General features: G+C 42.5%; 1 protein-coding gene across 1 annotated transcript in view; it reads left to right on the top strand.

Moving 5' to 3' along the window:
- LOC109898085 (beta-1,4-galactosyltransferase 6) overlaps window positions 1-24,463 on the top strand; it is a 48,972-nt gene that overhangs the window by 13,735 nt on the left and 10,774 nt on the right. The window contains exons 2-5 of the mRNA XM_020492867.2: window positions 6,584-6,700; window positions 16,910-17,023; window positions 20,316-20,440; window positions 21,195-21,311. Coding sequence (XP_020348456.1) covers window positions 6,584-6,700; window positions 16,910-17,023; window positions 20,316-20,440; window positions 21,195-21,311 — 473 coding nt within the window. The remainder of the gene's footprint in view (window positions 1-6,583; window positions 6,701-16,909; window positions 17,024-20,315; window positions 20,441-21,194; window positions 21,312-24,463) is intronic.

Genomic DNA, 24,463 nt, shown 5'->3' with positions numbered 1-24,463 from the left:
ACTAGCACACTTATGTTCAGCTCATAATGTTTTTTTCTTCTCTTTTTGTGGTCAAAGCAAGACTGAAATAGTCTGGACAACCTCTCAGGCTTCCTCTCGCTCTGACGCTCTCTCTCGAATGTCTCTTAATAACACCTACCATGACGCGTACCACCTATCCTTTTTCCATTTACTGTAACAAGCATCCTCACCCACTGAGCACTGACCAACATCAAATGTTATTAGTCACATGCGCTGAATACAACCGGTGTAGACCTTACAGTGAAATGCTTACTTACGAGCCCCTAACCAACAATGCAGTTAATTAAAAAAAACAACAACATACGAATAAGAAAAAGAAGTAACAGGTAATTAAAGAGCCGCAGTAAAATAACAATAGTGAGACTATATACAGGGGGGGGGGGGGGGGTACCGGTTAGCTGAGGTAACATGTACATGTAGGTAGAGTTATTAAAGTGACTGCATAGATGATGATAACAGAGTAGCAGTGGTGTAAAAGAGGGGGTGTGGGCAATAGTCTGGGTAGCCATTCGATTAGGTGTTTAGGAGTCTTATGGCTTGGGGGAAGAAGCTGTTTATAAGCCTCTTGGACGTAGACTTGGTGCTCCGGTACCGCTTGCCGTGTGGTAGCAGAGTGAAACAGTCTATAACTAGGGTAGCTGGAGGCTTTGACCATTTTTAAAGCCTTCCTCTGACACCGCCTGGTGTAGAGGTCCTGTGTGGCAGGAAGCTTGGCCCCAGTAATGTACTGGGCGGTTCACACTGCCCTCTGTAGTGCCTTGCGGTCGGAGGCCGAGCAGTTGCCATACAAGGCAGTGATGCAACCAGTGACTCAACGTCCATGGATGTTGAAATTTGGTCACTCCACCCTGGCAGGACCAAATCTGAACCAATCATGGATGTCTGTTTGGAAAGTACAATACAGTAGAGTACAGAACAGTAGAGTAAAGCACACGAGTGCAGTATAATGCACTGTACTGTGCTGTACTCTGTTCAAACTTGTGAAACATAGATGTCTGTGATTGGGTTCAGATTTGGTCTGGTCCAGACCAACCAAATGTGGTCTCTTGTATCCTGAATAGTTACAAAGGTAGAAATATACATCACAATGAAGAACATTTTTATTCATATCCATAATAATGCTTTTCTCTATAGTACTGATTAGGGACCCATGATGTTATTCCGTAACCATAATTATGTTACTGTATCTAAGTCCACTTCATATACTGTAGTTCAATAACCAGAATATATATATATATATATATATATATACAGTGCCTTGCGAAAGTATTCGGCCCCCTTGAACTTTGCGACCTTTTGCCACATTTCAGGCTTCAAACATAAAGATATAAAACTGTATTTTTTTGTGAATCAACAACAAGTGGGACACAATCATGAAGTGGAACGACATTTATTGGATATTTCAAACTTTTTTAACAAATCAAAAACTGAAAAATTGAGCGTGCAAAATTATTCAGCCCCCTTAAGTTAATACTTTGTAGCGCCACCTTTTGATGCGATTACAGCTGTAAGTGGCTTGGGGTATGTCTCTATCAGTTTTGCACATCGAGAGACTAAAATGTTTTCCCATTCCTCCTTGCAAAACAGCTCGAGCTCAGTGAGGTTGGATGGAGAGCATTTGTGAACAGCAGTTTTCAGTTCTTTCCACAGATTCTCGATTGGATTCAGGTCTGGACTTTGACTTGGCCATTCTAACACCTGGATATGTTTATTTTTGAACCATTCCATTGTAGATTTTGCTTTATGTTTTGGATCATTGTCTTGTTGGAAGACAAATCTCCATCCCAGTCTCAGGTCTTTTGCAGACTCCATCAGGTTTTCTTCCAGAATGGTCCTATATTTGGCTCCATCCATCTTCCCATCAATTTTAACCATCTTCCCTGTCCCTGCTGATGAAAAGCAGGCCCAAACCATGATGCTGCCACCACCATGTTTGACAGTGGGGATGGTGTGTTCAGGGTGATGAGCTGTGTTGCTTTTACGCCAAACATAACGTTTTGCATTGTTGCCAAAAAGTTCAATTTTGGTTTCATCTGACCAGAGCACCTTCTTCCACATGTTTGATGTGTCTCCCAGGTGGCTTGTGGCAAACTTTAAACGACACTTTTTATGGATATCTTTAAGAAATGGCTTTCTTCTTGCCACTCTTCCATAAAGGCCAGATTTGTGCAATATATGACTGATTGTTGTCCTATGGACAGAGTCTCCCACCTCAGCTGTAGATCTCTGCAGTTCATCCAGAGTGATCATGGGCCTCTTGGCTGCATCTCTGATTAGTCTTCTCCTTGTATGAGCTGAAAGTTTAGAGGGACGGCCAGGTCTTGGTAGATCTGCAGTGGTCTGATACTCCTTCCATTTGAATATTATCGCTTGCACAGTGCTCCTTGGGATGTTTAAAGCTTGGGAAATCTTTTTGTATCCAAATCCGGCTTTAAACTTCTTCACAACAGTATCTCGGACCTGCCTGGTGTGTTCCTTGTTCCTCTGAGACTATCACAGTGCAGGTGCATTTATACGGAGACTTGATTACACACAGGTGGATTGTATTTATCATCATTAGTCATTTAGGTCAACATTGGATCATTCAGAGATCCTCACTGAACTTCTGGAGAGAGTTTGCTGCACTGAAAGTAAAGGGGCTGAATAATTTTGCACGCCCAATTTTTCAGTTTTTGATTTGTTAAAAAAGTTTGAAATATCCAATAAATGTCGCTCCACTTCATGATTGTGTCCCACTTGTTGTTGATTCTTCACAAAAGAATACAGTTTTATATCTTTATGTTTGAAGCCTGAAATGTGGCAAAAGGTCGCAAAGTTCAAGGGGGCCGAATACTTTCGCAAGGCACTGTGTGTGTGTGTGTATATATATATATATATATATTACTCAAGGTGTCACGTCATGGCTGACACCACATTCTTTCTTCAGATATCGTTGAATCTTAATTCGGAGCAGATATTCTTTGGAAAATGTGATCTCAAATTATTTTACCATAATTCTGTTACCAGACTTTGCATCTGCACAGTTCTTCCAGTAAAGATGTTTTGTTTGTTGAAATTGTTCAAAACAGTCCTCATGCATAGAGTTATGCAACAACTATTTTATAAAAGGTTTATTTATTAGTAAACATTTGTAGGCTTTTCATTTCACTTTGACATTATGGAGCATTTTGTGTAGACCAATGACAAAATGACAATCTATCTTATTTCAATCTGACTTTGTAATACAACAAAATGTGAAAAAAATCCAGGGGGTGAATACCCAATGTACAAATAAACACATTTTAAAGTGCTTGAAAAGCAAAACAAACATAAATTAAAGTATGAACGACATGAGTATAGGTTTGAACTTAAGAATCTTTGAGTAGTGCGATCCTCTAACAGATGGCGAGACAGTCAAGCACAAGGCTTAAGCAGAGGGAGGTTCAGGTGGTCAACGGGGAGCTGAGCAGCCAGATCAGGTCTTCTGGGCGCGGGCAGGTACAGAACTACCAAAATAAAGGAAACACCAACGTTATGTCTGAATAGGGTATTGGGGCCCCACGAGCGAGAACCGCTTCAATGCAACATGGCAGATTCTACATGTCTGGATCTCTATTGGAGGGATCCGACACCATTCTTCCACAAGAAATTCCATCATTTGGTGTTTTTGTTGACGGCTCCAGATTCTCCCATAAGTTTAATTGGGTTGATATCTGGGGACTGAGACGGCCATTGCATATGGTTTACATCGTTTTTATGCTCATCAAACCGTTCATTGACCACTTGTGCCCTGTGGATGGGGGCATTGTCATTCTATGGGGGTATAGCCACTATAACCAAAATAATGGCCTGCCGAGCATTTTATACATGACCCTAAGCATGATGGGATGTTAATTTACTCAGGAACCACACCTGTGTGAAGCACCTGCTTTCAATATACTTTGTATCCCTCATTTACTCAAGTGTTTCCCTTATTTTGGCAGTTACCTGTCGCTCAAGGCATCTCGCCCTCCACATCTCCACAGCGTAGCTATGTGACACAACTGTCTGAGAACAAAAACAAATTTCAAATATATGTCCTTCAACCAGTACTAGAAAGATTAGGACTAGATTGTTTAATTTTTTATATCAAAAAGGTAAACCACTGCCAGCTATATGTGTAGTATAGTAGACAGACATGGGAAAATACCATTTAATATAGGTCTAGTAATAACTGAGAAGTTCAGTAGGTCTGGAGAATGCGTTTTCATCCTCCTGAGCTGTCGAACACCAGCTTTCTTTTTCATATCCTGTGGAAGTCCCATAGGTTATCCTCTGTTTAATATCCCATATTATTCCTGAGTATCTGTTTTTTAATATCAGATGTGTATGTCCAGTATCTGAGACGGTGTCACTATGTAGGCTAACAAGATGATAATGCTGGATTATATGGTCAATTGGTCAGTCATTATTAGTCAGATATGGTCAGCACAGAGAGCGTGGTGTATGATGACACACACACACCTTCTCATCGGGAGTGTGTGTCTGTGTGACAGTGGACTGTTATGTAAAGCAATGCAAAAGCAGTGTGGTACCACCCAAGTTGTGGTGAAAGGGCACAGCACTGACCCTGATATGCAAATGTTAGGTGATTCAGACTCTGAGATTGGCCTACCTGTCCAATCTAATAATTTTATTGTAATACTCTCTTGTTAAATCTGATTCGGTCTCTAACAGTAACAAGGGGATATTTGCTTTATGCTGTTGCTGGGATACAGGCTAGTCAGATATGTTGGTTGAAATCTGGTTATTTAGCCTCAGAAGGCTTCTCAAAACTAGGCTTCTGTGAATGTATTAGTTGGTAGAGCTGGACAATATGGACAAAATATCATATTACTATTTATTTGTTTAATACATTTGACAGTATGACTATTTAGTTGTTAAATAATACAATTTCTAAATATGCCTTGAGTAGTTCATGACCCAAGGGTGGCAACACACACATTATGTGATTTCAATGGGGGCCTTCTCCATTTATACTCCCAACAAAAATAATTTTCTTATTTCCACACTGCCACGCGTCATGATATGGGCCAAATCTAGTCCTAGTTTAATTAATTGGTGAACTTTTGGAATCTTGGAAATATAACAATTCTAATTATATAGTAGGCAGGACCTAGAATACATTGTTGTTTGACATGACAATGAATTAATAAGCCAGGGAGGAATTATTGACAGAGTAGGAACCAAAGTGTTGGTCAGTGTTTCCAGGGGACCCTAATTAGATATTAGATCACAAGTTTTGTTGGCTCGCTAGCTAAACAACATAATCATGCTTAGCCTATTCCTCTCTGATAAGCATGTTTGTGCAACGGTATCTTATCTAGGCAATGGTACCAGGCAGTTTTAGCTAGCTAGTTACGGCTACTCTGACTCTTAGTACATTTAGCAAGCTAACTAGCTAGCGATTAGCATTAGCGGCTAAGTAATTTTAGCAACACATTGCTAAGAAAAAAACAAAACTAGCAGACAGTAGTTACACAAACGAATAGTGTAATTATGTAAGACTTGTGGAAGCAGCATGTCACCAACATTGTTGCATCCATCTGACCATTCAGAATGAACGGCAAGTTGTCAAGCAACTGCTATCTCCTTGAGTGTCAGGGCTTGGTGTGGTTAGCAGCATGCAGGAGGATAGGGAGACATATGACTCAGTAGAAAATGGGGTAAAAAATGGTATTCTACACGCCGGAGTTGCACATCACATTTAACAAAGCAAACATTGAAACACCATTATAGAAAGTAAAGTAAAAACTCATACCGGTCCGTGCGTCAGTACCGGTATATTGGAAAATACGGTATACCGCCCAGACCCATTAGTTGGTGTTTCAGTGTAATGGACTCTAAGTGCTTGACCGGTCCTCTGTAATGGTTGATAGATCAGATGGTGTGCGGGGCTGGGAGTGTGTGGTGTCTGTAGGTGAGTTTGTGTAATTTTATTTGGTGCCTGTGTTCGTCATTGATGAGATGGGTGTGTGAGTTGATGAGATGCGTGAGTGTGTAAACTGATGAGGTGTGTAACCTTAGCTGATGAAGTGTGTGTGTGCCCTGGCTGTTTTGCTGCAGTAGTGGTAAATGTTAAATGAATTCGAGCCCCTAGCAGCCTCTAGGCTGGGAGTGGGACTGAGACTGCGTCCTGAATAGACACAACTTTTGACTGGGGCCTATAGGGTGAGGTGCGCTATATAAGGAATAGGTCTCTATTTAGGACGTAGCCAGAGACCGGGATTTCCTGCCGCTTATCTCGCCTCCCTGTGTCTCATCACTGTTAGCTGCTAGGATGGAGTTAAACAGTGGCATTGGGTGTCAGCTGAGGTTGTTCCTTTATGGCCAAGAGACTGGGGGAGGGAAAGCTTTTACGCTGACGACATGAGCAGTCAGCAAATTTACTGTTGTGGACTGGTACGTGAGGGGGGTGTAATTGAACCAGTCAGACTAAAGTGATTGCACTCTCTTTCCTTTTGTACCTCTCTTTCCTATGTCTCTCTCCCTCCTTTTCCTCACCCTCTCTTCCCGCTCTCCCTGTCTCAATCCTTCTCTCCAGCCAACACCTACTTCTTCATGGTGCAGGCCCAGGGCATCATGTTGAGGGATAATGTGAGGACCATTGGTCAGATGATCAGACTCTACACCAATAAGAACAGTACTCTCAACGGCACAGGTGAGTTTGGTAGGAGGTGAGCCAGACGGGGTCTCCAATCTTAGGAGGGTAGTAGACAAGACAGCACTTTAACCAACATGACACGATGGGCAGCCAAAAATCACAAGATTGGCCCTCGCTCAAATTCTGAAAATAAAATGTTATTGTTCACATACACATGGTTAGCAGATGTTAATGAGTGTAGCAAAATGCTTGTGCTTCTAGTTCCGACAGTGCATTAATAACAAGTCATCTTAACAATTCCACAACAACTACCTAATACACACATCTAAAGGGATGAAATAAGAATATGTACATATAAATATATGAATGAGTGATGGCTGAGCGCCGTAGGCAAGATGTAATAGATGGTATAAGATACTGTATATACTCATATACAGATGAGCAATGTAAGATACATTGTTAAAGTGGCATTATTTAAAATGACTAGTGATCAATTTATTAAAGTGGCCAATGATTTGAGTCTATGTAGGCAGCAGCCTCTGAGTTAGTGATTACTTTTTAACAGTCTGATGCCCTTGAGATGGAAGCTGTTTTTCAGACTCTCTGTCCCAGCTTTGATGCACCTGTACTGACCTCGCCTTCTGGATGGTAGCGGGGTGAACAGGGAGTGGCTCAGGTAGCTGTTGTCCTTGATGATCTTTTTGGCCTTCCTATCACATCGGGTGCTGTAGGTGTCCTGGAAGGCAGGTAGTTTGCCCCTCCTGATGCGTTGTGCAGACCGCACCAACCTCTGGAGAGCCTTGCAGTTGAGGGAGGTGCAGTTGCCGTACCAGGCTGTGCTACAGCCCGACAGGATGTTCTCAATTGTGCGTCTGTCAAAGTTTCGTGTTTTTAGGTGACAAGCCAAATTTCTTCAGCCTTCTGAGGTTGAAGAGGCGCTGTTGCACCTTCTTCAACACAGTCTGTGAGTGGACAATTTGTTTGTCTGTAATGTGTACGCTGAGGAACTGTGGATAGTGAGGTGCTTCCTCTGCCATCTCCTTTGTTTTGTTGCCGTTTAGTGAGAGGATGTTTTCCTGACACCGCACGCAGTGTGCCCTCACCTCCTCCCTATAGGCTGTCTCGTTGTTGATGGTAGTCAAGCTTACTACTGTAGTGTCGTCTGCAAACTTGATGATTGAGTTGAAGGCGTGCATGGCCATGCAGTATTTGGTGAACAGGGAGTACACTTGGGCCTGAGCACGCACCCTTGTGGGGTCCCGGTGTTGAGGATCAGCGAAGTGGAGATATTGTTTCCTACCTTAACCACCTGGGGGCTGCCCATCAGAAAGTCAAGGACCCAATTGCACAGCGTGGGGTTGAGACCCAGGGCCTCAAGCTTAATGATGAGCTTGGAGGGTACTATGGTGTTAAATGCTGAGTTGTAGTCAATTAACAGCATTCTAACATGAGTATTCCTCTTATCCAAATGGGATAGGGCTGTGGTATGGCGATTGCATCGTCTGTGGACCTATTGGGGCAGTAAGCAAATTGAAGTGGGTCTAGGGTGGCCGGTTAATTGAAGGTGATATGATCCTTGACTAGCCTCTCAAAGCGATAGTCATTTAGTTCAGTTACCTTTGCCTTCTTGGGTACAGGAACAATGGTGGCCATCTTGAAGCATGTGGGGACAGCAGACTTGGATAGGGAGGGATTGAATATGTCCATAAACACACCAGCCAGCTGGTCGGTGCATACTCTGAGGACGTGGCTAGTGATGCCGTATGGGCCGGCAGCCTTGTCAGGGTTAACACGTTTAAATGTCTTACTCACATCGGCCACGGAGAAGGAGAGGGGAGGCCCGCAGTCCTTGGTAGCCGGCTGTGTCGGTGGCACTTGTTTGATTGCCTTGCGGAGGGAATAACTACACTGTTGATATTTGGCCATATTCCCAGCCATCTTTCCATGGTTAAATGCTGTGGTTTGCGTTGAATGGTTATAGGCATGGGTACATCCTGTTTGAGTTTCTGCCTATAGGACGGCAGGAGCAAAATGGGGTCGTGGTTGGATTTGCCGAAGGGAGAGCGGGGGAGGGCCTTGTATGCATTGCGGAAGTTAGGGTAGTGGTGGTCCAGTGTACTGCCCACACGAGTGCTGCAATCATTATGTTGATAGAATTTAGGTAGCCTTGTTCTCAAATTTGCTTTGTTAAAATCCCAAGCTACAATAAATGCAGCCTCAGGATATATGTTTTCCAGTGAAGTTCCTTGAGGGCCGTTGTGGTATCTGCTTGAGTGGGGGATATGCACAGCTGGGATTATAACTGACTAATTCTCTTTGGCAATAAAATGGTCGGCATTTGATTTGTAAGGAATTATAGGTGTGGTGGACAGGGATTCTTTAGTTCCTGTATGTTATTTGTATTTACTATGGATCCCCATTAGCTTCTGCCAAAGCAGCAGCTACTCTTCCTGGGGTCCAGCAAAATTAAGGCCGTTTATGATTACACCATGAGTCGTTAATCATGAAGCACACACCCCCGCCCTTCTTCTTACCAGAAAGATGTTTATTTCTGTTGGCGTGACGCATGGAAGAAACCCGGTGGCTGTACTGACTCCAACAACATTCAAAGAGAGCCATGTTTCCATGAAACGGAGAATGATACAATCTCTGTCTCTCTGGAAGGCAACCCTTGTCCTAATTTCGTCCACCTTGTTGCCTGGAGTCTGGACATAGGCGAGTAATATACGGAAGTGTTGGGTGGTGTGCACGCTTTCAAAGTCTGACCAGGAGGCTGCTCCGTCTACTTCTGCGGCGATGTTGTTTTGGGTCGCCCTCTGGGATTAGATCCAATTTCCAGAGTGGAGGTCCGAAAAAAGGATCTGCTCCGGGAAAGTCGTATTCCTGGGAGTAATGTTGGTAAGTTGACGTCGCTCTTATATCCAATAGTTCATCCTGGCTGTATGTAATAACACGTAAGATTTTCTGGGCTAAAAATGTAGGAAATAATACATAAACACTACTGCATAATTTCCTAAGGACTCGAAGCGAGGTGACCATCTCTGTCGGCGCCATCTTGCCAAGTACTAAAGGGACTGCAGTTGCTACTATTTTCCTTCTGAGGTTCTTGTGATTTTTGGCTGGACTTTGTCACGTTGGTCTAACTGCTGTCCACTCCCCTCCACCTCCTGTCTTAACCAGCATTCCTCTCTTACCAAAAAAAGGAAAGTCAATGTCCATTGAATACCCTACTAATTTTTTCTTTGAATTTGGCTCTATACTCAGATTGAATGTTTCATGTGAGGCAACAGTACATAATGTCACCTTTTAATTTGAGAGTATTTTCATATCTGTTTTACCGTTTTAGAAATGAAAGCACTATCTACCCCCCCCCCCCCCCCCCCCAAAAAAAAGTCAGTCAATTGAAATAAATTCATTTGGCCATAATCTATGGATTTCACATGACTGGGTAGGGGTGCAGCCATGAGTGTCCCTTATAGGGCATAGGCCCATCCACTGGGGAGCTAGGCCCAGCCACAAAAGGACTTTATTACAGAAAAATACTCCTCTGTAGGCACATCAAGCTTGTTGGATGCAAATATATTTATTTTACTAGGCAAATCAGTTAAGAGCAAATTCTTATTTACAATGAGGGCCAAACCCAGACTAACCTGGGCCAATTGTGCGCCGCCCTGTGGGACTCCCAATCACGGCCAGATGTGATTCGAACCAGGTACTGCAGTGAAGCCTCTTGCACTGAGATGCAGTGTCTTAGACCACTGTGCCACTTGGGAGCAATATAATATATTGTCATTTTGGAGACACTGCTTACAGTTTTTTTTCCCTACTTACAAAGCATGTAGAGGTCTGTAATTTTTATCACAGGTACACTTCAACTGTGAGACGGAATCTAAAACAAAAATCCAGAAAATCACATTGTATGATTTTTAAGTAATTAATTAGCATTTTATTGCATGACATAATTATTTGATCACCTACCAACCAGTAAGAATTCCGGCTCTCACAGACCTGTTAGTTTTTCTTTCAGAAGCCCTCCTGTTCTCCACTCATTACCTGTATTAACTGTACCTGTATAAAAGACACCTGTCCACACACTCAATCAAACAGACTCTAACCTCTTCACAATGGCCAAGACCAGAGAGCTGTGTAAGGACATCAGGGATAAAATTGTAGACCTGCACAAGGCTGGGATGGGATACAGGACAATAGGCAAGCAGCTTGGTGAGAAGGCAACAACTGTTGGCGCGATTATTAGAAAATGGAAGAAGTTCAAGATGTAGGTCAATCACCCTCGGTCTAGGGCTCCATGCAAGATCTCACCTCGTGGGGCATCAATGATAATGAGGAAGGTGAGTGATCAGCCCAGAATTACACGGCAGGACCTGGTCATTAACCTGAAGAGAACTGGGACCACAGTCTCAAAGAAAACCATTAGTAACACACTACGCCATCATGGATTAAAATCCTGCAGCGCACGTAAGGTCCCCCTGCTCAAGCCAGCACATGTCCAGGCCCGTCTGAAGTTTGCCAATGACCATCTGGATGATCCAGAGGAGGAATGGGAGAAGGTCATGTGGTCTGATGAGACAAAAATAGAGCTTTTTGGTCTAAACTCCACTCGCCGTGTTTGGAGGAAGAAGGATGAGTTACAACCCCAAGAACACCATGCCAACCGTGAAGCATGGAGGTGGAAACATCATTCTTTGGATGCTTTTCTGCAAAGGGAACAGGACGACTGCACCGTATTGAGGGGAGGATGGATGGGGCCATGTATCGCAGGATCTTGGCCAACAACCTCCTTCCCTCAGTAAGAGCATTGAAGATGGGTCGTGGCTGGGTCTTCCAGCATGACAGTGACCCGAAACACACAGCCAGGGGAACTAAGGAGTGGCTCAAGGTCCTGGAGTGGCCTAGCCAGTCTCCAGACCTGAACCCAATAGAGAATCTTTGGAGGGAGCTGAAAGTCCGTATTGCCCAGCGACAGCACCGAAACCTGAAGGATCTGGAGAAGCTCTGTATGGAGGAGTGGGCAAAAAATCCTTGCTGCAGTGTGTGCAAACCTAGTCAAGAACTACAGGGAACGTATGATCTCTGTAATTGCAAACGTAGCTCTCTATACCAAATATTAAGTTCTGCTTTTCTGATGTATCAAATACTTATGTCATGCAATAAAATCCAAATTAATTACTTACAAATCATACAATGTGATTTTCTGGATTTTTAGTTTCTGTCTCTCAAAGTTGAAGTGTACCTATGATTTAAAAAAAATATAGACCTCTACATGCTTTGTAAGTAGGAAACACTGCCGATTTTGCAGGTTATCAAATACTTGTTCTCCCCACTGTATATTGTGGATGCTCGCATGATAATCATGAATGAATTGTGAATAATGAGGAGTGAGAAAGTCAGAGGCATAAATATAATACACTCCCATGTTATTGGTAATCGTGAGATGTTAAGATGTCTTGGGGCAGTATGATCTTTGTGCCTCTAACTTTCTCACTCATCATTCAAGATTATATGTAATCATGGTAGCATCCACATGAATGTAGAAATGTTCAGAAACATATTCTTATTTACAATATAAATGACTCCAAAATGACAAAATACACGAATTAACAGTCATTTCTATTGGCCACAACAAAATCTGAAATACAATCTGTAAATGCACCCAACAAGATTGTAGAGTCAACAGCTTGATGTAATCATTGTGCTAGGTATTTGGGATCAAATACAAAACTTTTGACTTCTTAAAACACACAAACAGTGCCTTCGGAAAGTATTCAGACTCCTTGACTTTTTCAACCTGTTACGTTCTAGCCTTGTCCTAAAATGGGTTAAGTTAAAACCTTTTATGGCTGCTGTTCCTGTACAGGGATCAACATCAGCGGAAATTTCAGAGTGACAACTAATAGTACTCGATACAACTCGAACTTTCATTAAAACACACATGCAGGGTACTCGATTAAAGCTACACTCGTTGTGAATCCAACATGTCAGATTTTTAAAATGCTTTTCGGCGAAAGCATGAGAAGCTATTAGCTGATAGCATGCAACCCCCGAAATACCTAAAGGGGACGCAAACAAAATAATTTGCGTAGCCGGCGCTACACAAAACGCAGAAATAAAATATAAAACATTCATTACCTTTGACAAGCTTCTTTGTTGGCACTCCTATATGTCCCATAAACATCACAATTGGGTCTTTTTTTTCGATTAAATCCGTCCATGTATACCCAAATGTCCATTTATGAAGCCCGTCTGATTCTCCCTTTCATAACTTCCTCCGGTGTACTCGATGACAGGAAGTGCCTATTTCTCATTTCACCAAGGATAAACTTCAACCCAATTGCCAAGACTGGCGACATCGTGTGGAAGCTGTAGGCATTGTAAACTGGATGCTAATTTCCTTTGCCATAGACAATAGAGACTGGCGGAGGGATATTGTTTTTGTGAACAGTTTTCCTTGGGATTTTGCCTCCTACACACGTTCTGTTTATAGTCAGACACGATTTAACCAGTTTTAGAGACTTCAGAGTGTTTTCTATCCACACATACTAATCATATGCATATACTATATTCCTGGCATGAGTAGCAGGATGTTGAAATTTTGTGCGATTTTTAACAAAAAGCTGCAAAAATTCACAGCCTCTTAAGAGTTTCTCTTCCATGTTTCCTCATCAATCTACACACAATACCCCAGAATGACAAAGCTAAAAACAGGTTTTTAGACATTTTTGCAAATGTATTAACGATAAAAAATTATACTTTATTTACAAAAGTATTCAAACCCTTTCTTATGAGACTCGAAATTGAGTTCAGGATGCATCTTGTTTATATTAATCATCCTTGATGTTTTTACAAATTGTAGTCCACCTGTTGTAAATTATATTGGTTGGAAATGATTTGGAAAGGCACACACCTGTCTATATAAAGTCCCACAGTTGACTGTGCATATCAGAGCAAAAACAAAGCCTCGAAGTCGAAGGAATTGTCTGTAGAGCTCCGAGACTAGACTGTGTCGAGGCACTGATCTGGGCAAGGGTACCAAAACATTTCTGTAGCATTGATGGTCCCCAAGAACACAGTGGCCTCCATCATTCTTAAATGGAAGACATTTGGAACCACCAAGAGTCTTCCTTGAGCTGGCTGGCAGGCCAAACTGAGCAATCGGGGGAGAAGGGCCTTGGTCAGGGAGGTGACCAAGAACCCAATGGTCACTCTGACAGGGCTTCAGAGTTCCTCTGTAGAGATGGGAGAACCTTCAAGATAGTTTTCCATCTCTGCAGCACTCTACCAACTAGACCTTTATGGTAGAGTGGCCAGACGGATGCCAGTCCGCAGTAAGTTACATGACAGCCTGCTTGGTGATTGCCATAAGGCATCTAAAGAAACAAGATTCTCTGATGAAACCAAGATTGACCTCTAACTTGAATGCCAAGCGTCACTTCTGGAGGAAACCTGTCACCATCCCTACGGTGAAGCATGGTGCTGGCAGCATCATGCTGTGGGGGTGTTTTTCAGCGGCAGGGACTGGAAGACTGGTCAGGATCGAGGCAAAGATGAACGGCGCAAATTACAGAGATCCTTGCGGAAAACATGCTCCAGAGCGCTCAGGACCTCAGTCTGGGGTGAAGGTTCACCTTCCAACAGGATAATGACCCCTAAGCACACAGCCAAGACAATGCAGGAGTGGCTTCGGGACAAGTCTGAATATCTTTGAGTGGCCCAGCTAGAACCCGGACTTGATCCCGATCGAACATCTCTGGAGAACAATGAAAATAGCTGTGCAGCAATGCTCCTCATCCAACCTGACAGAGCTTGAGAGGATCTGCAGAGAAGAATGGGAGGAACTCTCCAAATACAGGCGTGCCAAGCTTGTAGCGTCATACTCAAGAAGTCTCGAGGCTATAATCGCTGCCAAAGGTTTTTATTTTTTATTTTTTATAAATTAGTAACTTTCTACAAACCGGTTTTTGCTTTGTCATTATGGGGTATTGTTTGTCGATTGATTTAAATCAATTTTAGAATAAGGCTGTAATCTAACAAAATGTGGAAGAAGTCAAGGGGTCTGAATACCTTCCATAGGCAATGAATAGTTTTATTTGTCCAAATACTTAGCGTCCTCCTGAATTATTGGCACCATAGGTAAATATGAAAAATAAGGCTGTGAAAAAATTGAGTTTATCAGCTTGATCTTGTACTCAAAATATCATATGAATCTCACCTTTGAGTTAAAATGGTTAAAAAATATATATATTTTATTCAAAAACATGCGTGTCACTTGTTGGCACCCCTAGAAATTCTGATGAACAAAATCGAATTGATGTATATACCGATTGATGATTTTTACCTTTTTTAAATTCTTTGTGAGCTCTTAAGTGGTCAACCATGACTTCCTGTTTCACTGGGGTATAAATATGAGTTGACACACAGGCTAAACTCCCTTAGTCATCCATCAACACGGGAAAGGCCAGAGAACAAACGCATGAAATTAGACAATAGTTTGTTGACCTTCACAAGTCAGGCAATGGCTATAAAAAGATAGCTTCATGCCTGAAACTACCCATCTCTACTATTAGGGCAATAATTAAGAAATGTAAAAAAAACTGGAGCTGTGATGAACTTGCCTGGAAGAGAACGCAAGTGTATTTTTCCTCCACACACAGTGAGAAGGATGGTTGAAGTGGCAGGAAAATCTCTGATTACAGTTGGAGAATTGCAGAAGTTGGTTACATCTTGGGGTCACAAAGTCTCCAAAACTACAATTAGATGCCACCTCCATGCCAGCAAGTTATTTGGATGGGTTGCCAGAAAGCCTCTGCTGTCACCAAACCACAAATGTAAGTGCCTGGAGTTTGCTAAAGGGCATTGGAACTTGGATTGGAACAAGGTTATATTGTCTGATGAGACTGAAATAGAGCTTTTTGGCAACAAACACCTGAGGTGGGATTGGTGTAATAAGAGCCATAGTCATGCAGAAAATGACCTAATCCCCACTGTGAATTATGTTGGTGGATCTGTGCTGTTGTGGGGCTGTTTTACTTCCAAAGGCCCTGGGAACCTTGTTAGGATACATAGGATCATGGACTCCATCAAATACCAGGAGATATTAGGCCAAACCCCATCAGCCTCTGCCAGCAGGCTAAAACTGGGCCGTGGTTGGCTCTTCCAGCAGGACAACGATCCGAAGCATACTTCCAAATCCACACACAAATGGCTCACTGACAATAGAATCAAGCTTTTGCAATGGCCATCCCGGTGAACTGAAGAGGAGAGTCTACAAGTGAGGACCTGTAGAGTTTCTGTATGGAGGAATGGTCTGAAATATCTTCCTATGTGTTCTCCCACCTCATCAAACATTATAGGAGACGACTCAGAGCTGTTATCTTGGCAAAGGGAGCGTGCACAAAGTACTAAATGCTGGGGTGCCAATAAGCCTTATTTACATTTTTAAAAATGGTTATTTATCTGACGCTTTTATCTAGAGCGATTTTGCAGTAGTGAGCGCATACATGTTCATATTTGTTTTCTTTTCATACTGGGTCCCCGTGGGAATCGAACCCACAAATGTGGTGTTGCAAGCACCATGCTCTACCAACTGAGCCACACGGACAATGCATGTTTTTTTCCTACTGACTGTTTTTGAACAATTTTAAATAAAAGGTAAAATTCATATGACATTTTTTCCAGCCTTTTTTTGTTCATATTTACCTAAGGTGTAAAAATTCCGTAGTGCACTGTTTGACAAGGGGGGACTAGATACATAAATCGCTCAATTTCTAAACTTTAAAACATATCTATGAAAATGTTGCATGATATACTGTCGCCTTATGAAACATTTTGTATAGCCAAATTAAAAGTTGTAGCTTCATTGTCCAAATATTTATGTAGGGGAGTGTATAAATGACATCTCAATCATCTCCCTTTTAGGTTGTTAAGAGAGAGTGGGATCTTGCTGATTTTAGTAGGTGGTGGAGGGAGTAGGCAGTGCTTCAACCAATATGAGATGGGCAGCCAAACACCCCAAGAATGACCCTCACTCTAGCTGCTAGAGTCAGTCAGGCTTAGGCCTATTTTTCTTCCAATATGTTTTTCTGACTTTTGGCTTTACTTCGACACATGTTGGTTGAGACACCGTCTACTCCCCTCCACTACCTATTAATCAGCATGATCCACCTCTAAGCTCCCTACAAGGGGAATATAGAAAAGTAATTTTATACAATCAATCAAAAAAATAAATGAATGTCTTGTGTGTTCCTGTAGATTACCCAGATGGCAGTAACTCCAGTGAATACATGTCCCAGCCAACAGCATACCTCCCTGAGAACTTCACATACGCTCAGAACCTCCCCTGCCCAGAACGCTTACCTTCTATGAGTAAGTAACCAGAACGCTTGTCTTCAAACCATCAGTTTGCCTACTGAGAGGATTTTACCACTGGGTTTTCAAACGCATGATACTTACGGGAATGCATTGCGAAGCAGACTCGACGGACCAGGCTGGGGTTTGGCAAGTCGCTGGGAGGAGTGAAAAATGTGTCCTTAGTATTTTTTTTTTCTTTTTTCCCCAAACTAAAGACAACACAGATTTGAGCCAATGTCTTAAGTAGCTGAAACTGTCATTACTACAACCTTCTGAAAGTGACAAAATGGACATGTTAAAATGGTCAAAAACAACTTTATATCGAGCAGGTGCCTTTTTGATTTGACAGGCCTGCACATGCTCAGTTCTGCTCGACACGACCATTAGACCCAATGACGTGTTTCTGCGCATGAGCTTTGCTAGCTAACATCGTGAGAAGCAGTTCCTGCCGATCTTGAATTTTACTATGATCAGGTCATGTTATTATGTAACTCATGAGATAAGCTACTCTTTGCTGTCTCTGTGCGTCCTCTTTCTCTTACTATTTCTCTCACTCCTCATTCTGTCACACTGTCTCTCCCTGTAGGATGTGTGTGGCTTATCATGCCGGTTATATCTACATAGGCAATTTAGCTACAGTTAAACGTATTGCATTACCCATTTCCCCTCTGTTATCATTGAAATCTGGAGATAAACGGTAGGAGAGTTCCATGACACAGTGTATTCGGAAACTATTCAGATCCCCACATTCTAAAAATGATTTAAATTGTTATTTCTCCCCATCAATTTACACACAATACCCTATAATGATGAAGCAAAAACAGCTTTTTAGGAATGTTTGCAAATGTATGAAAAACAAAACTGATATCACATTCGCATAAGTATAACTTTACTCAGTACTTTGTTGAAGCACCTTTGGCAGCGATTACAGCCTGGAGTCTTCTTGCGTATGTCGCTACAAGCTTGGCACACCTGTATTTGGAGAGTTTCTCCTATTCTTCTTTGCAGATCCTCTCAAGCTCGTGTCAGGTTGGATGGGGATTGTTGCTGCACAGCTATTTTCAGGTCTCTCCAGAGATGTTTGATCGGGTTCACATCCGGGCTCTGGCCACTTGGACATTCAGAGACTTGTCCCTGAAGCCACTTCTGCTTTGTCTTGGCTGTGTGCTTAGGGTCATTGTCTTAATGGAAGGTGAACCTTCTTCACAGTCTGAGGACCTGAGAGCTCTGGAGCAGGTTTTCCTCAAGGATCTCTCTCTACTTTGCCACGTTCATATTTTCCCCGATCCTGACTAGTTTCACAGTCCCTGCTGCTGAAAAACATCCCCACAGCATGATGCTGCCACCACCATGCTTCACCATAGGGATGGTGCCAGGTTTCCTCCAGACGTGACGTTTGGCATTCAGGCAAAATTGTTCAATCTTGGTTTCATCAGACCAGAGGATCTTGTTGCTCATGGTCTGAGTCCTTTAGGTGCCTTTTGGCAAATTCCAAGCAGGCTGTTATGTATCTTTTTATTGAGGAGTGGCTGTCATCTGGCCACTCTACCATAAAGGCTTGATTGGTGGAGTGCTGCAGAGATGGCTGTCCTTTTGGAACATTCTCCCATCTCCACAGAGGAACTTTGGAGCTCTGTCAAGAGTGACCATCCAGTTCTTGGTCACCTCCCTGACCTAGGCCCTTCTCCCCTGATTGTTCTGTTTGGCTGGCCGGCCAGCTCTAGGAAGAGTCTTGGTGGTTCCAAACTTCTTCCATTTAAGAATGATGGAAGCCACTGTTCTTGGGGATGCCGGGGTAGGTTTGTTGTCAATCATTGGCTTAATGGTGAAATCAGCAGTCAGACATACCTTCAAGTAAATCAATCAAACCTTTATTAATGCAATTGCAGGCAGAAGTTGACAATGGTAACACAGCACGTATGTTTCAGAGTAAGTCCCGCAAAATAAAACCGGTAAAAGTTGCTTGAATATACTTGCAGTCAACCCCTAGTGGTGTAACTGCCTACGTCAACACCTTCTACTCATGAGACCAAGCCCATGCATATCCACATATACAAACTTGCAGGAGAACAATGGTCCAGTGTTTTCTAAGGGCTCAGCATGTCTGACTTGTTGGTATGTCTGACTTGTCTCTTATCTATTTACTCCCCTGCAGGTGTCTGTCTCTTTTAGCCTTGAGGAGCTTTCTCACACACAACCTGTTTTGACCGCAATTGCTCACACTTCTGCTCAGACCGTTTCTATAAGAGGCAGAGACTAGAAAAGAACTGTGGAACCGTATTAAACCTTTATAATGCATATATTGCTAATCTGTGGTCCAGGACCCTATACATGTAGTGGGGGAGTGTCTTATAGCCCATCCCCTTCTATTAATACAACATAAGCATAATCAATTATAATACATCAATCATTTGGTGCAGCCCCTATCATGACCCCAAGGTGACCCCCAACCAGGGACCTTCAATGCTGCAGAATTTTTTGTTGTTGTTGTATCCTTCCCCAGATCTGTGCCTCGACACAATCCTGTCCCTGTGCTCTACTGACAATTCCTTCGACCTCATGGCTTGGTTTTTGCTTTGACATGCACTGTCAACTGTGGGACCTTATATAGACATGTGTGTGCCTTTCCAAATCATGTCCGATCAATTGAATTTACCACAGGTGGACTCCAAACAAGTTGTAGAAACATCTCAAAGATGATCAATGGAAACAGGATGCACCGACGCTCAATTTCGAGTCTCATTGCAAATGGTCTGAATACTTATTTAAATATGGTATTTCAGTTTTTTTTTATTGTTAATACATTTGCTTATATTTTTAAAAACCTGGTTTTAGCTTTGTCGTATGGGGTATTGTGTGTTGATTGATGTGGATTTTTTTTTAAACAGTCCCTCCAGGATTTTTTGACTGTGCTCAACTTTTTGGGGGAAAAATCAACAATTCCCCCATATTACTCAAAATTACCATCACTGCACTTGTTTCTATATAAAACAGTTAAATCAAAATTATATTTCCGCATTAAACTGTCAAATCACTGCAATAGAAAAAGAGCTCGTAATGAACTATTCATCACACTTTTACCGCATAATATGGTTCAATCAAGCCACATCTTTTTCTACATAAGTGCATTTTTGTGGCAAATTGGACAAAAACATTGAAAAACAGGCCATGCAAAATGTCAGAAATGCTGCAGAAAAATCCAGCATTTTTGCCTGCAACTATTTTCTTTTTAAAGCAATGCATCCTGGATGGACTGACTAAAATCCCACAGTGTGTGTTTACTGAAGGTTTATGTGTACGTTCTCAGAGGGTCCTATGGACGTCAACATGACTCAGATCCCTATGGAGGAGATTGATCTGAAGTTCTCGAAGTATCTGGATGTTCACTTTGGAGGACACTGGAGACCCAAGGACTGTAAACCACGCTGGAAGGTAATGACTGTTGACATGTATGACTGAGGAAATATGTGTGCGGTTCAGTTATTTTACTACTTTTATTCTCCTCTCTATTAGAAAATGAAATTGAACTGTAAGCCATATTTGTAGACACCAGTGTCTTTCCTCTATTAGAAGCATTTGAGTTGCTACTTCTGGTCTGTCTGCTCCTCTGTCCTGCTCCCTAAATGCTGTGTGTCTGACTGTCTGCTCCTCTGTCCTGCTCCCTAAATGCTGTGTGTCTGACTGTCCGCTCCTCTGTCCTGCTCCCTAAATGCTGTGTGTCTGACTGTCCGCTCCTCTGTCCTGCTCCCTAAATGCTGTGGGTCGGACTGTCCGCTCCTCTGTCCTGCTCCCTAAATGCTGTGTGTCTGACTGTCCGCTCCTCTGTCCTGCTCCCTAAATGCTGTGTGTCGGACTGTCCGCTCCTCTGTCCTGCTCCCTAAATGCTGTTTGTCGGACTGTCCGCTCCTCTGTCCTGCTCCCTAAATGCTGTGTGTCGGACTGTCCGCTTCTCTGTCCTGCTCCCTAAATGCTGTGTGTCGGACTGTCCGCTCCTCTGTCCTGCTCCCTAAATGCTGTGTGTCTGACTGTCCGCTCCTCTGTCCTGCTCCCTAAATGCGGTATGTCTGACTGTCCGCTCCTCTGTCCTGCTCCCTAAATGCGGTATGTCTGACTGTCCGCTCCTCTGTCCTGCTCCCTAAATGCTGTGTGTCGGACTGTCCGCTCCTCTGTCCTGCTCCCTGTGTAGGTGGCCATCCTGATCCCGTTCCGTAACCGCTACGAGCACCTTCCCATCCTGTTCCAGCACCTCACCCCCATGCTGCAGAGACAGAGGCTGCAGTTTGCTTATTACGTCATCGAGCAGGTAACACCGCTTTTAAACAAGTTCTGTTATTATTGCACACATTTGGTCTCCCTTCACCCTATTCGGCCTCACTACTTTGTCAACTCTGCCACCCACTGGTGAGAAATGTAGAATCTATGATGAAGATGAGCTGTAGACAGATTAGCTCACAACATTGGGCTTTCTTCGACCTCTGCCCCCCCTATCAGTTTGGGACCCAGCCAGTGTTAATTTTGGCACTTTTTTTTGTTTTTTGTCTAGTCTTAGTCACATTTTTATTATTTGAATACTGATTTAGTCTAGTTATTGTCAAAATGACATTTAAGTAAACTAAATGTCTTATTAGTCACATTTTTAGTCATCACATTTTTATTGCCTCATTAACTTAAATCACTGACTTCGATGTGCACAAACACACACAGCCTTGTCCTACCAAAATATATTTTTCGGGCATAACATCCTATCGCATGATTCTCTTCCCAAAAGCCAAATTGGCAGAAGAACACATTACTCCGCAGCAGCTTTAAAATCAGTCTGGACACACCTACTCATTCCAGAGTTTTTTTTGTTTGTTTTTTTACCATTTTCTACATCGCAGAATAATAGTGAAGACATCAAAACTATGAAATAACACATATGGAATCATGTAGTAACCGAAAAAGTGTTAAACAAATCAAAATATAAAATATATTTCAGATTCTTCAAATAGCCACCATTTACCATGACAGCTTTGCACACTCTTGGCATTCTCTCAACCATCTTCACGGGGTAGTCAACTGGAATGTATTTAACTTACAGGTGTGCCTTGTTAAAGGTTCCTTTTGTAGGGGTGGTATACAGAAGCTAGCTCTATTTGGTAAAAGACCAAGTCCATATCATGGCAAGAACAGATGCGTCGTTACTTTAAGACATGAAGGTCAGTCAATGCGGAAAATTTCAAGAACTTTGAAAGTTTCTTCAAGTGCAGTCGCAAAAAACATCAAGCGCTAATAATGAAAATGGCTCTCATGACTTATCTCTGCTGCAGAGGATAAGTTCATTAGAGTTAACTGCACCTCAGATTGCAGCCCAAATAAATGCTTCACGGAGTTGAAGTAACACACACATCTCAACATCAACTGTTCAAAGAAGGCTGTGTGAATCAGGCCTTTATGGTCGAATTGCTACAAAGAAACCACTACTAAAGGACACCGATAAGAAAATACTTGCTTGGGCCAAGAAACACGAACAATAGACGATAAACCAGTGGAAATCTGTCCTTTGGTCTGATGAGTCCAAATGTGTCATTTTTGGTTCCAAACGCCCTGTCATTGTGAAATGCAGAGTAGGTGAACAGATGATCTCCGCATGTGGTTCCCACCGTGAAGCATGGAGGAGGTGTGATGGTGTGGGTGTGCTTTGCTGGTGACACTCAGTGATTTATTTAGAATTCAAGGCACACTTAACCAGCATGGCTAACACAGCATTCTGCAGTGATACGCCATCCCATCTGGTTTGTGCTTAGCTGCACTTTCATTTGTTTTTCAACAGGACAATGACCCAACACACCGCCAGACTGTCAGGGCTATTTTGACCAAGAGTGATGAAGTGCTGTATCAGATGAATTGGCGAAGTGCTGTATCAGATGAATTGGCCTCCACAATCACCTGACATCAACCCAATTGAGATTGTTTGGGATGAGTTGGACTGCAGAGTGAAGGAAAAGCAGCCAACAAGTGCTCAGCATATGTGGGAACTCCTTCAAGACTGTTGGAAAAGCATTCCTCTTGAAGCTGATTGAGAGAATGCCAAGAGTGTACAAAGCTGTTAAGGCAAAGGGTGGAATCTGAAGAATCTAAAATATATTTTGATATGTTTAACACTTTTTGATTTACTACATGATTCTGTATGTGTTATTCACAGAAATGATGAAATTATTAGAAATTATGAAGAAGCACCCTCAGGAAAATATATATTTTAATTATGTCCACAGTTTCGGCCCCCTCAGGTTCTCTGGCAGGCTGTTCCAGAGGCTGTGGGCGTAATAACTAAAGGCTGCCTCTCCATGCCTCTTGGTCCTAGGCTTTGGAATAGTTAAAAGGCCACTGCCAGAGGACCCGAGAGACCTGCTGGGTACATAAATTAAAAGCATGTCTGACATGCATTTGGGTGCACAATCATGGATTGATTTAAAAACCAATAGAAAAATCTAAAAATTAATTCTAAAACTCACAGGCAGCCAGTGTAGAGACCTTAAAACCGGTGTAATGTGTGCTGCTCTCTGTCTGGTCTAGGTCAGTACCCATGCTGCAGCATTCTGCAGGTTCTGCAGTTGACCAATGACTTTCTTGGTACACCAGACAGGAGACAATTTTTTTTTTGTGAGATGACCGTGTAATGAATTTTCAGCTCGCACTGAAGCGATCAATAAAAGATGTAACTCGCACAGCTAAGTCAAAGGGTCGCAAAATGTGACAATGGTTGCGGTGTGGAGCCCTGCCCCTTGACATACTGTAGCTATATTCTAATTCAAGTTCTGTCATAAGTAGTGGTCTGATAGGTTGCAGCAAGATAATTAGCTAGGATTATCAATCTCTTATTTCCTGAGCGTATATGTTGGAATAATGTGCTTTCAGATTTCTAGTGAGGTTGGTAGTATTTTTTTCCCCGTCATCTTGTAGGTGCAAACACTGTCTTTTCTCCCATGGAAACATTGCATTAGGTCTTGTTTGAATAAACATAAGTAAAGTGACTCGCAAACATTGACCCTTTTTCTACCGGGAGCTTATACCATCGGGAGAGTAGCCATGGCGTGTGCCTTATTTGCATCAATGATTTGTTGCTGCCAGATTGGAGAACGGTTGCTGGGCAGAGAGGTGACTCATGAATGACCTGTGCATGGTATTTATTTTCTACCGCATTGCGATAAGAAAGCCTTACAATTCTGCATGCTTTTGATTGGACTAAACAAAGGACACTGAACAGCTCTCCAAAAACTCTCACTTACTAGTCAGATTTTAGTCACAGACATACTTTAGTCTTGTCTCATTATCCTCAAGCAAAGTGAAAAATAATTTGTTTAGTCTTTTTTTCTGGGACTCTTTTTAAGTCTGTTTTCTAGTCTTGTCAGTTCTGTCACTATTTTTGTTGACAAAATGCAACACTGGACCAGCCCTTCAATAGGGCCATGTTGT

The sequence above is a fragment of the Oncorhynchus kisutch genome, linkage group LG10 (assembly GCF_002021735.2).
Source record: "Oncorhynchus kisutch isolate 150728-3 linkage group LG10, Okis_V2, whole genome shotgun sequence".
NCBI lineage: Eukaryota > Metazoa > Chordata > Actinopteri > Salmoniformes > Salmonidae > Oncorhynchus > Oncorhynchus kisutch.
This window is presented reverse-complemented; position numbering and strand designations above follow the sequence as displayed.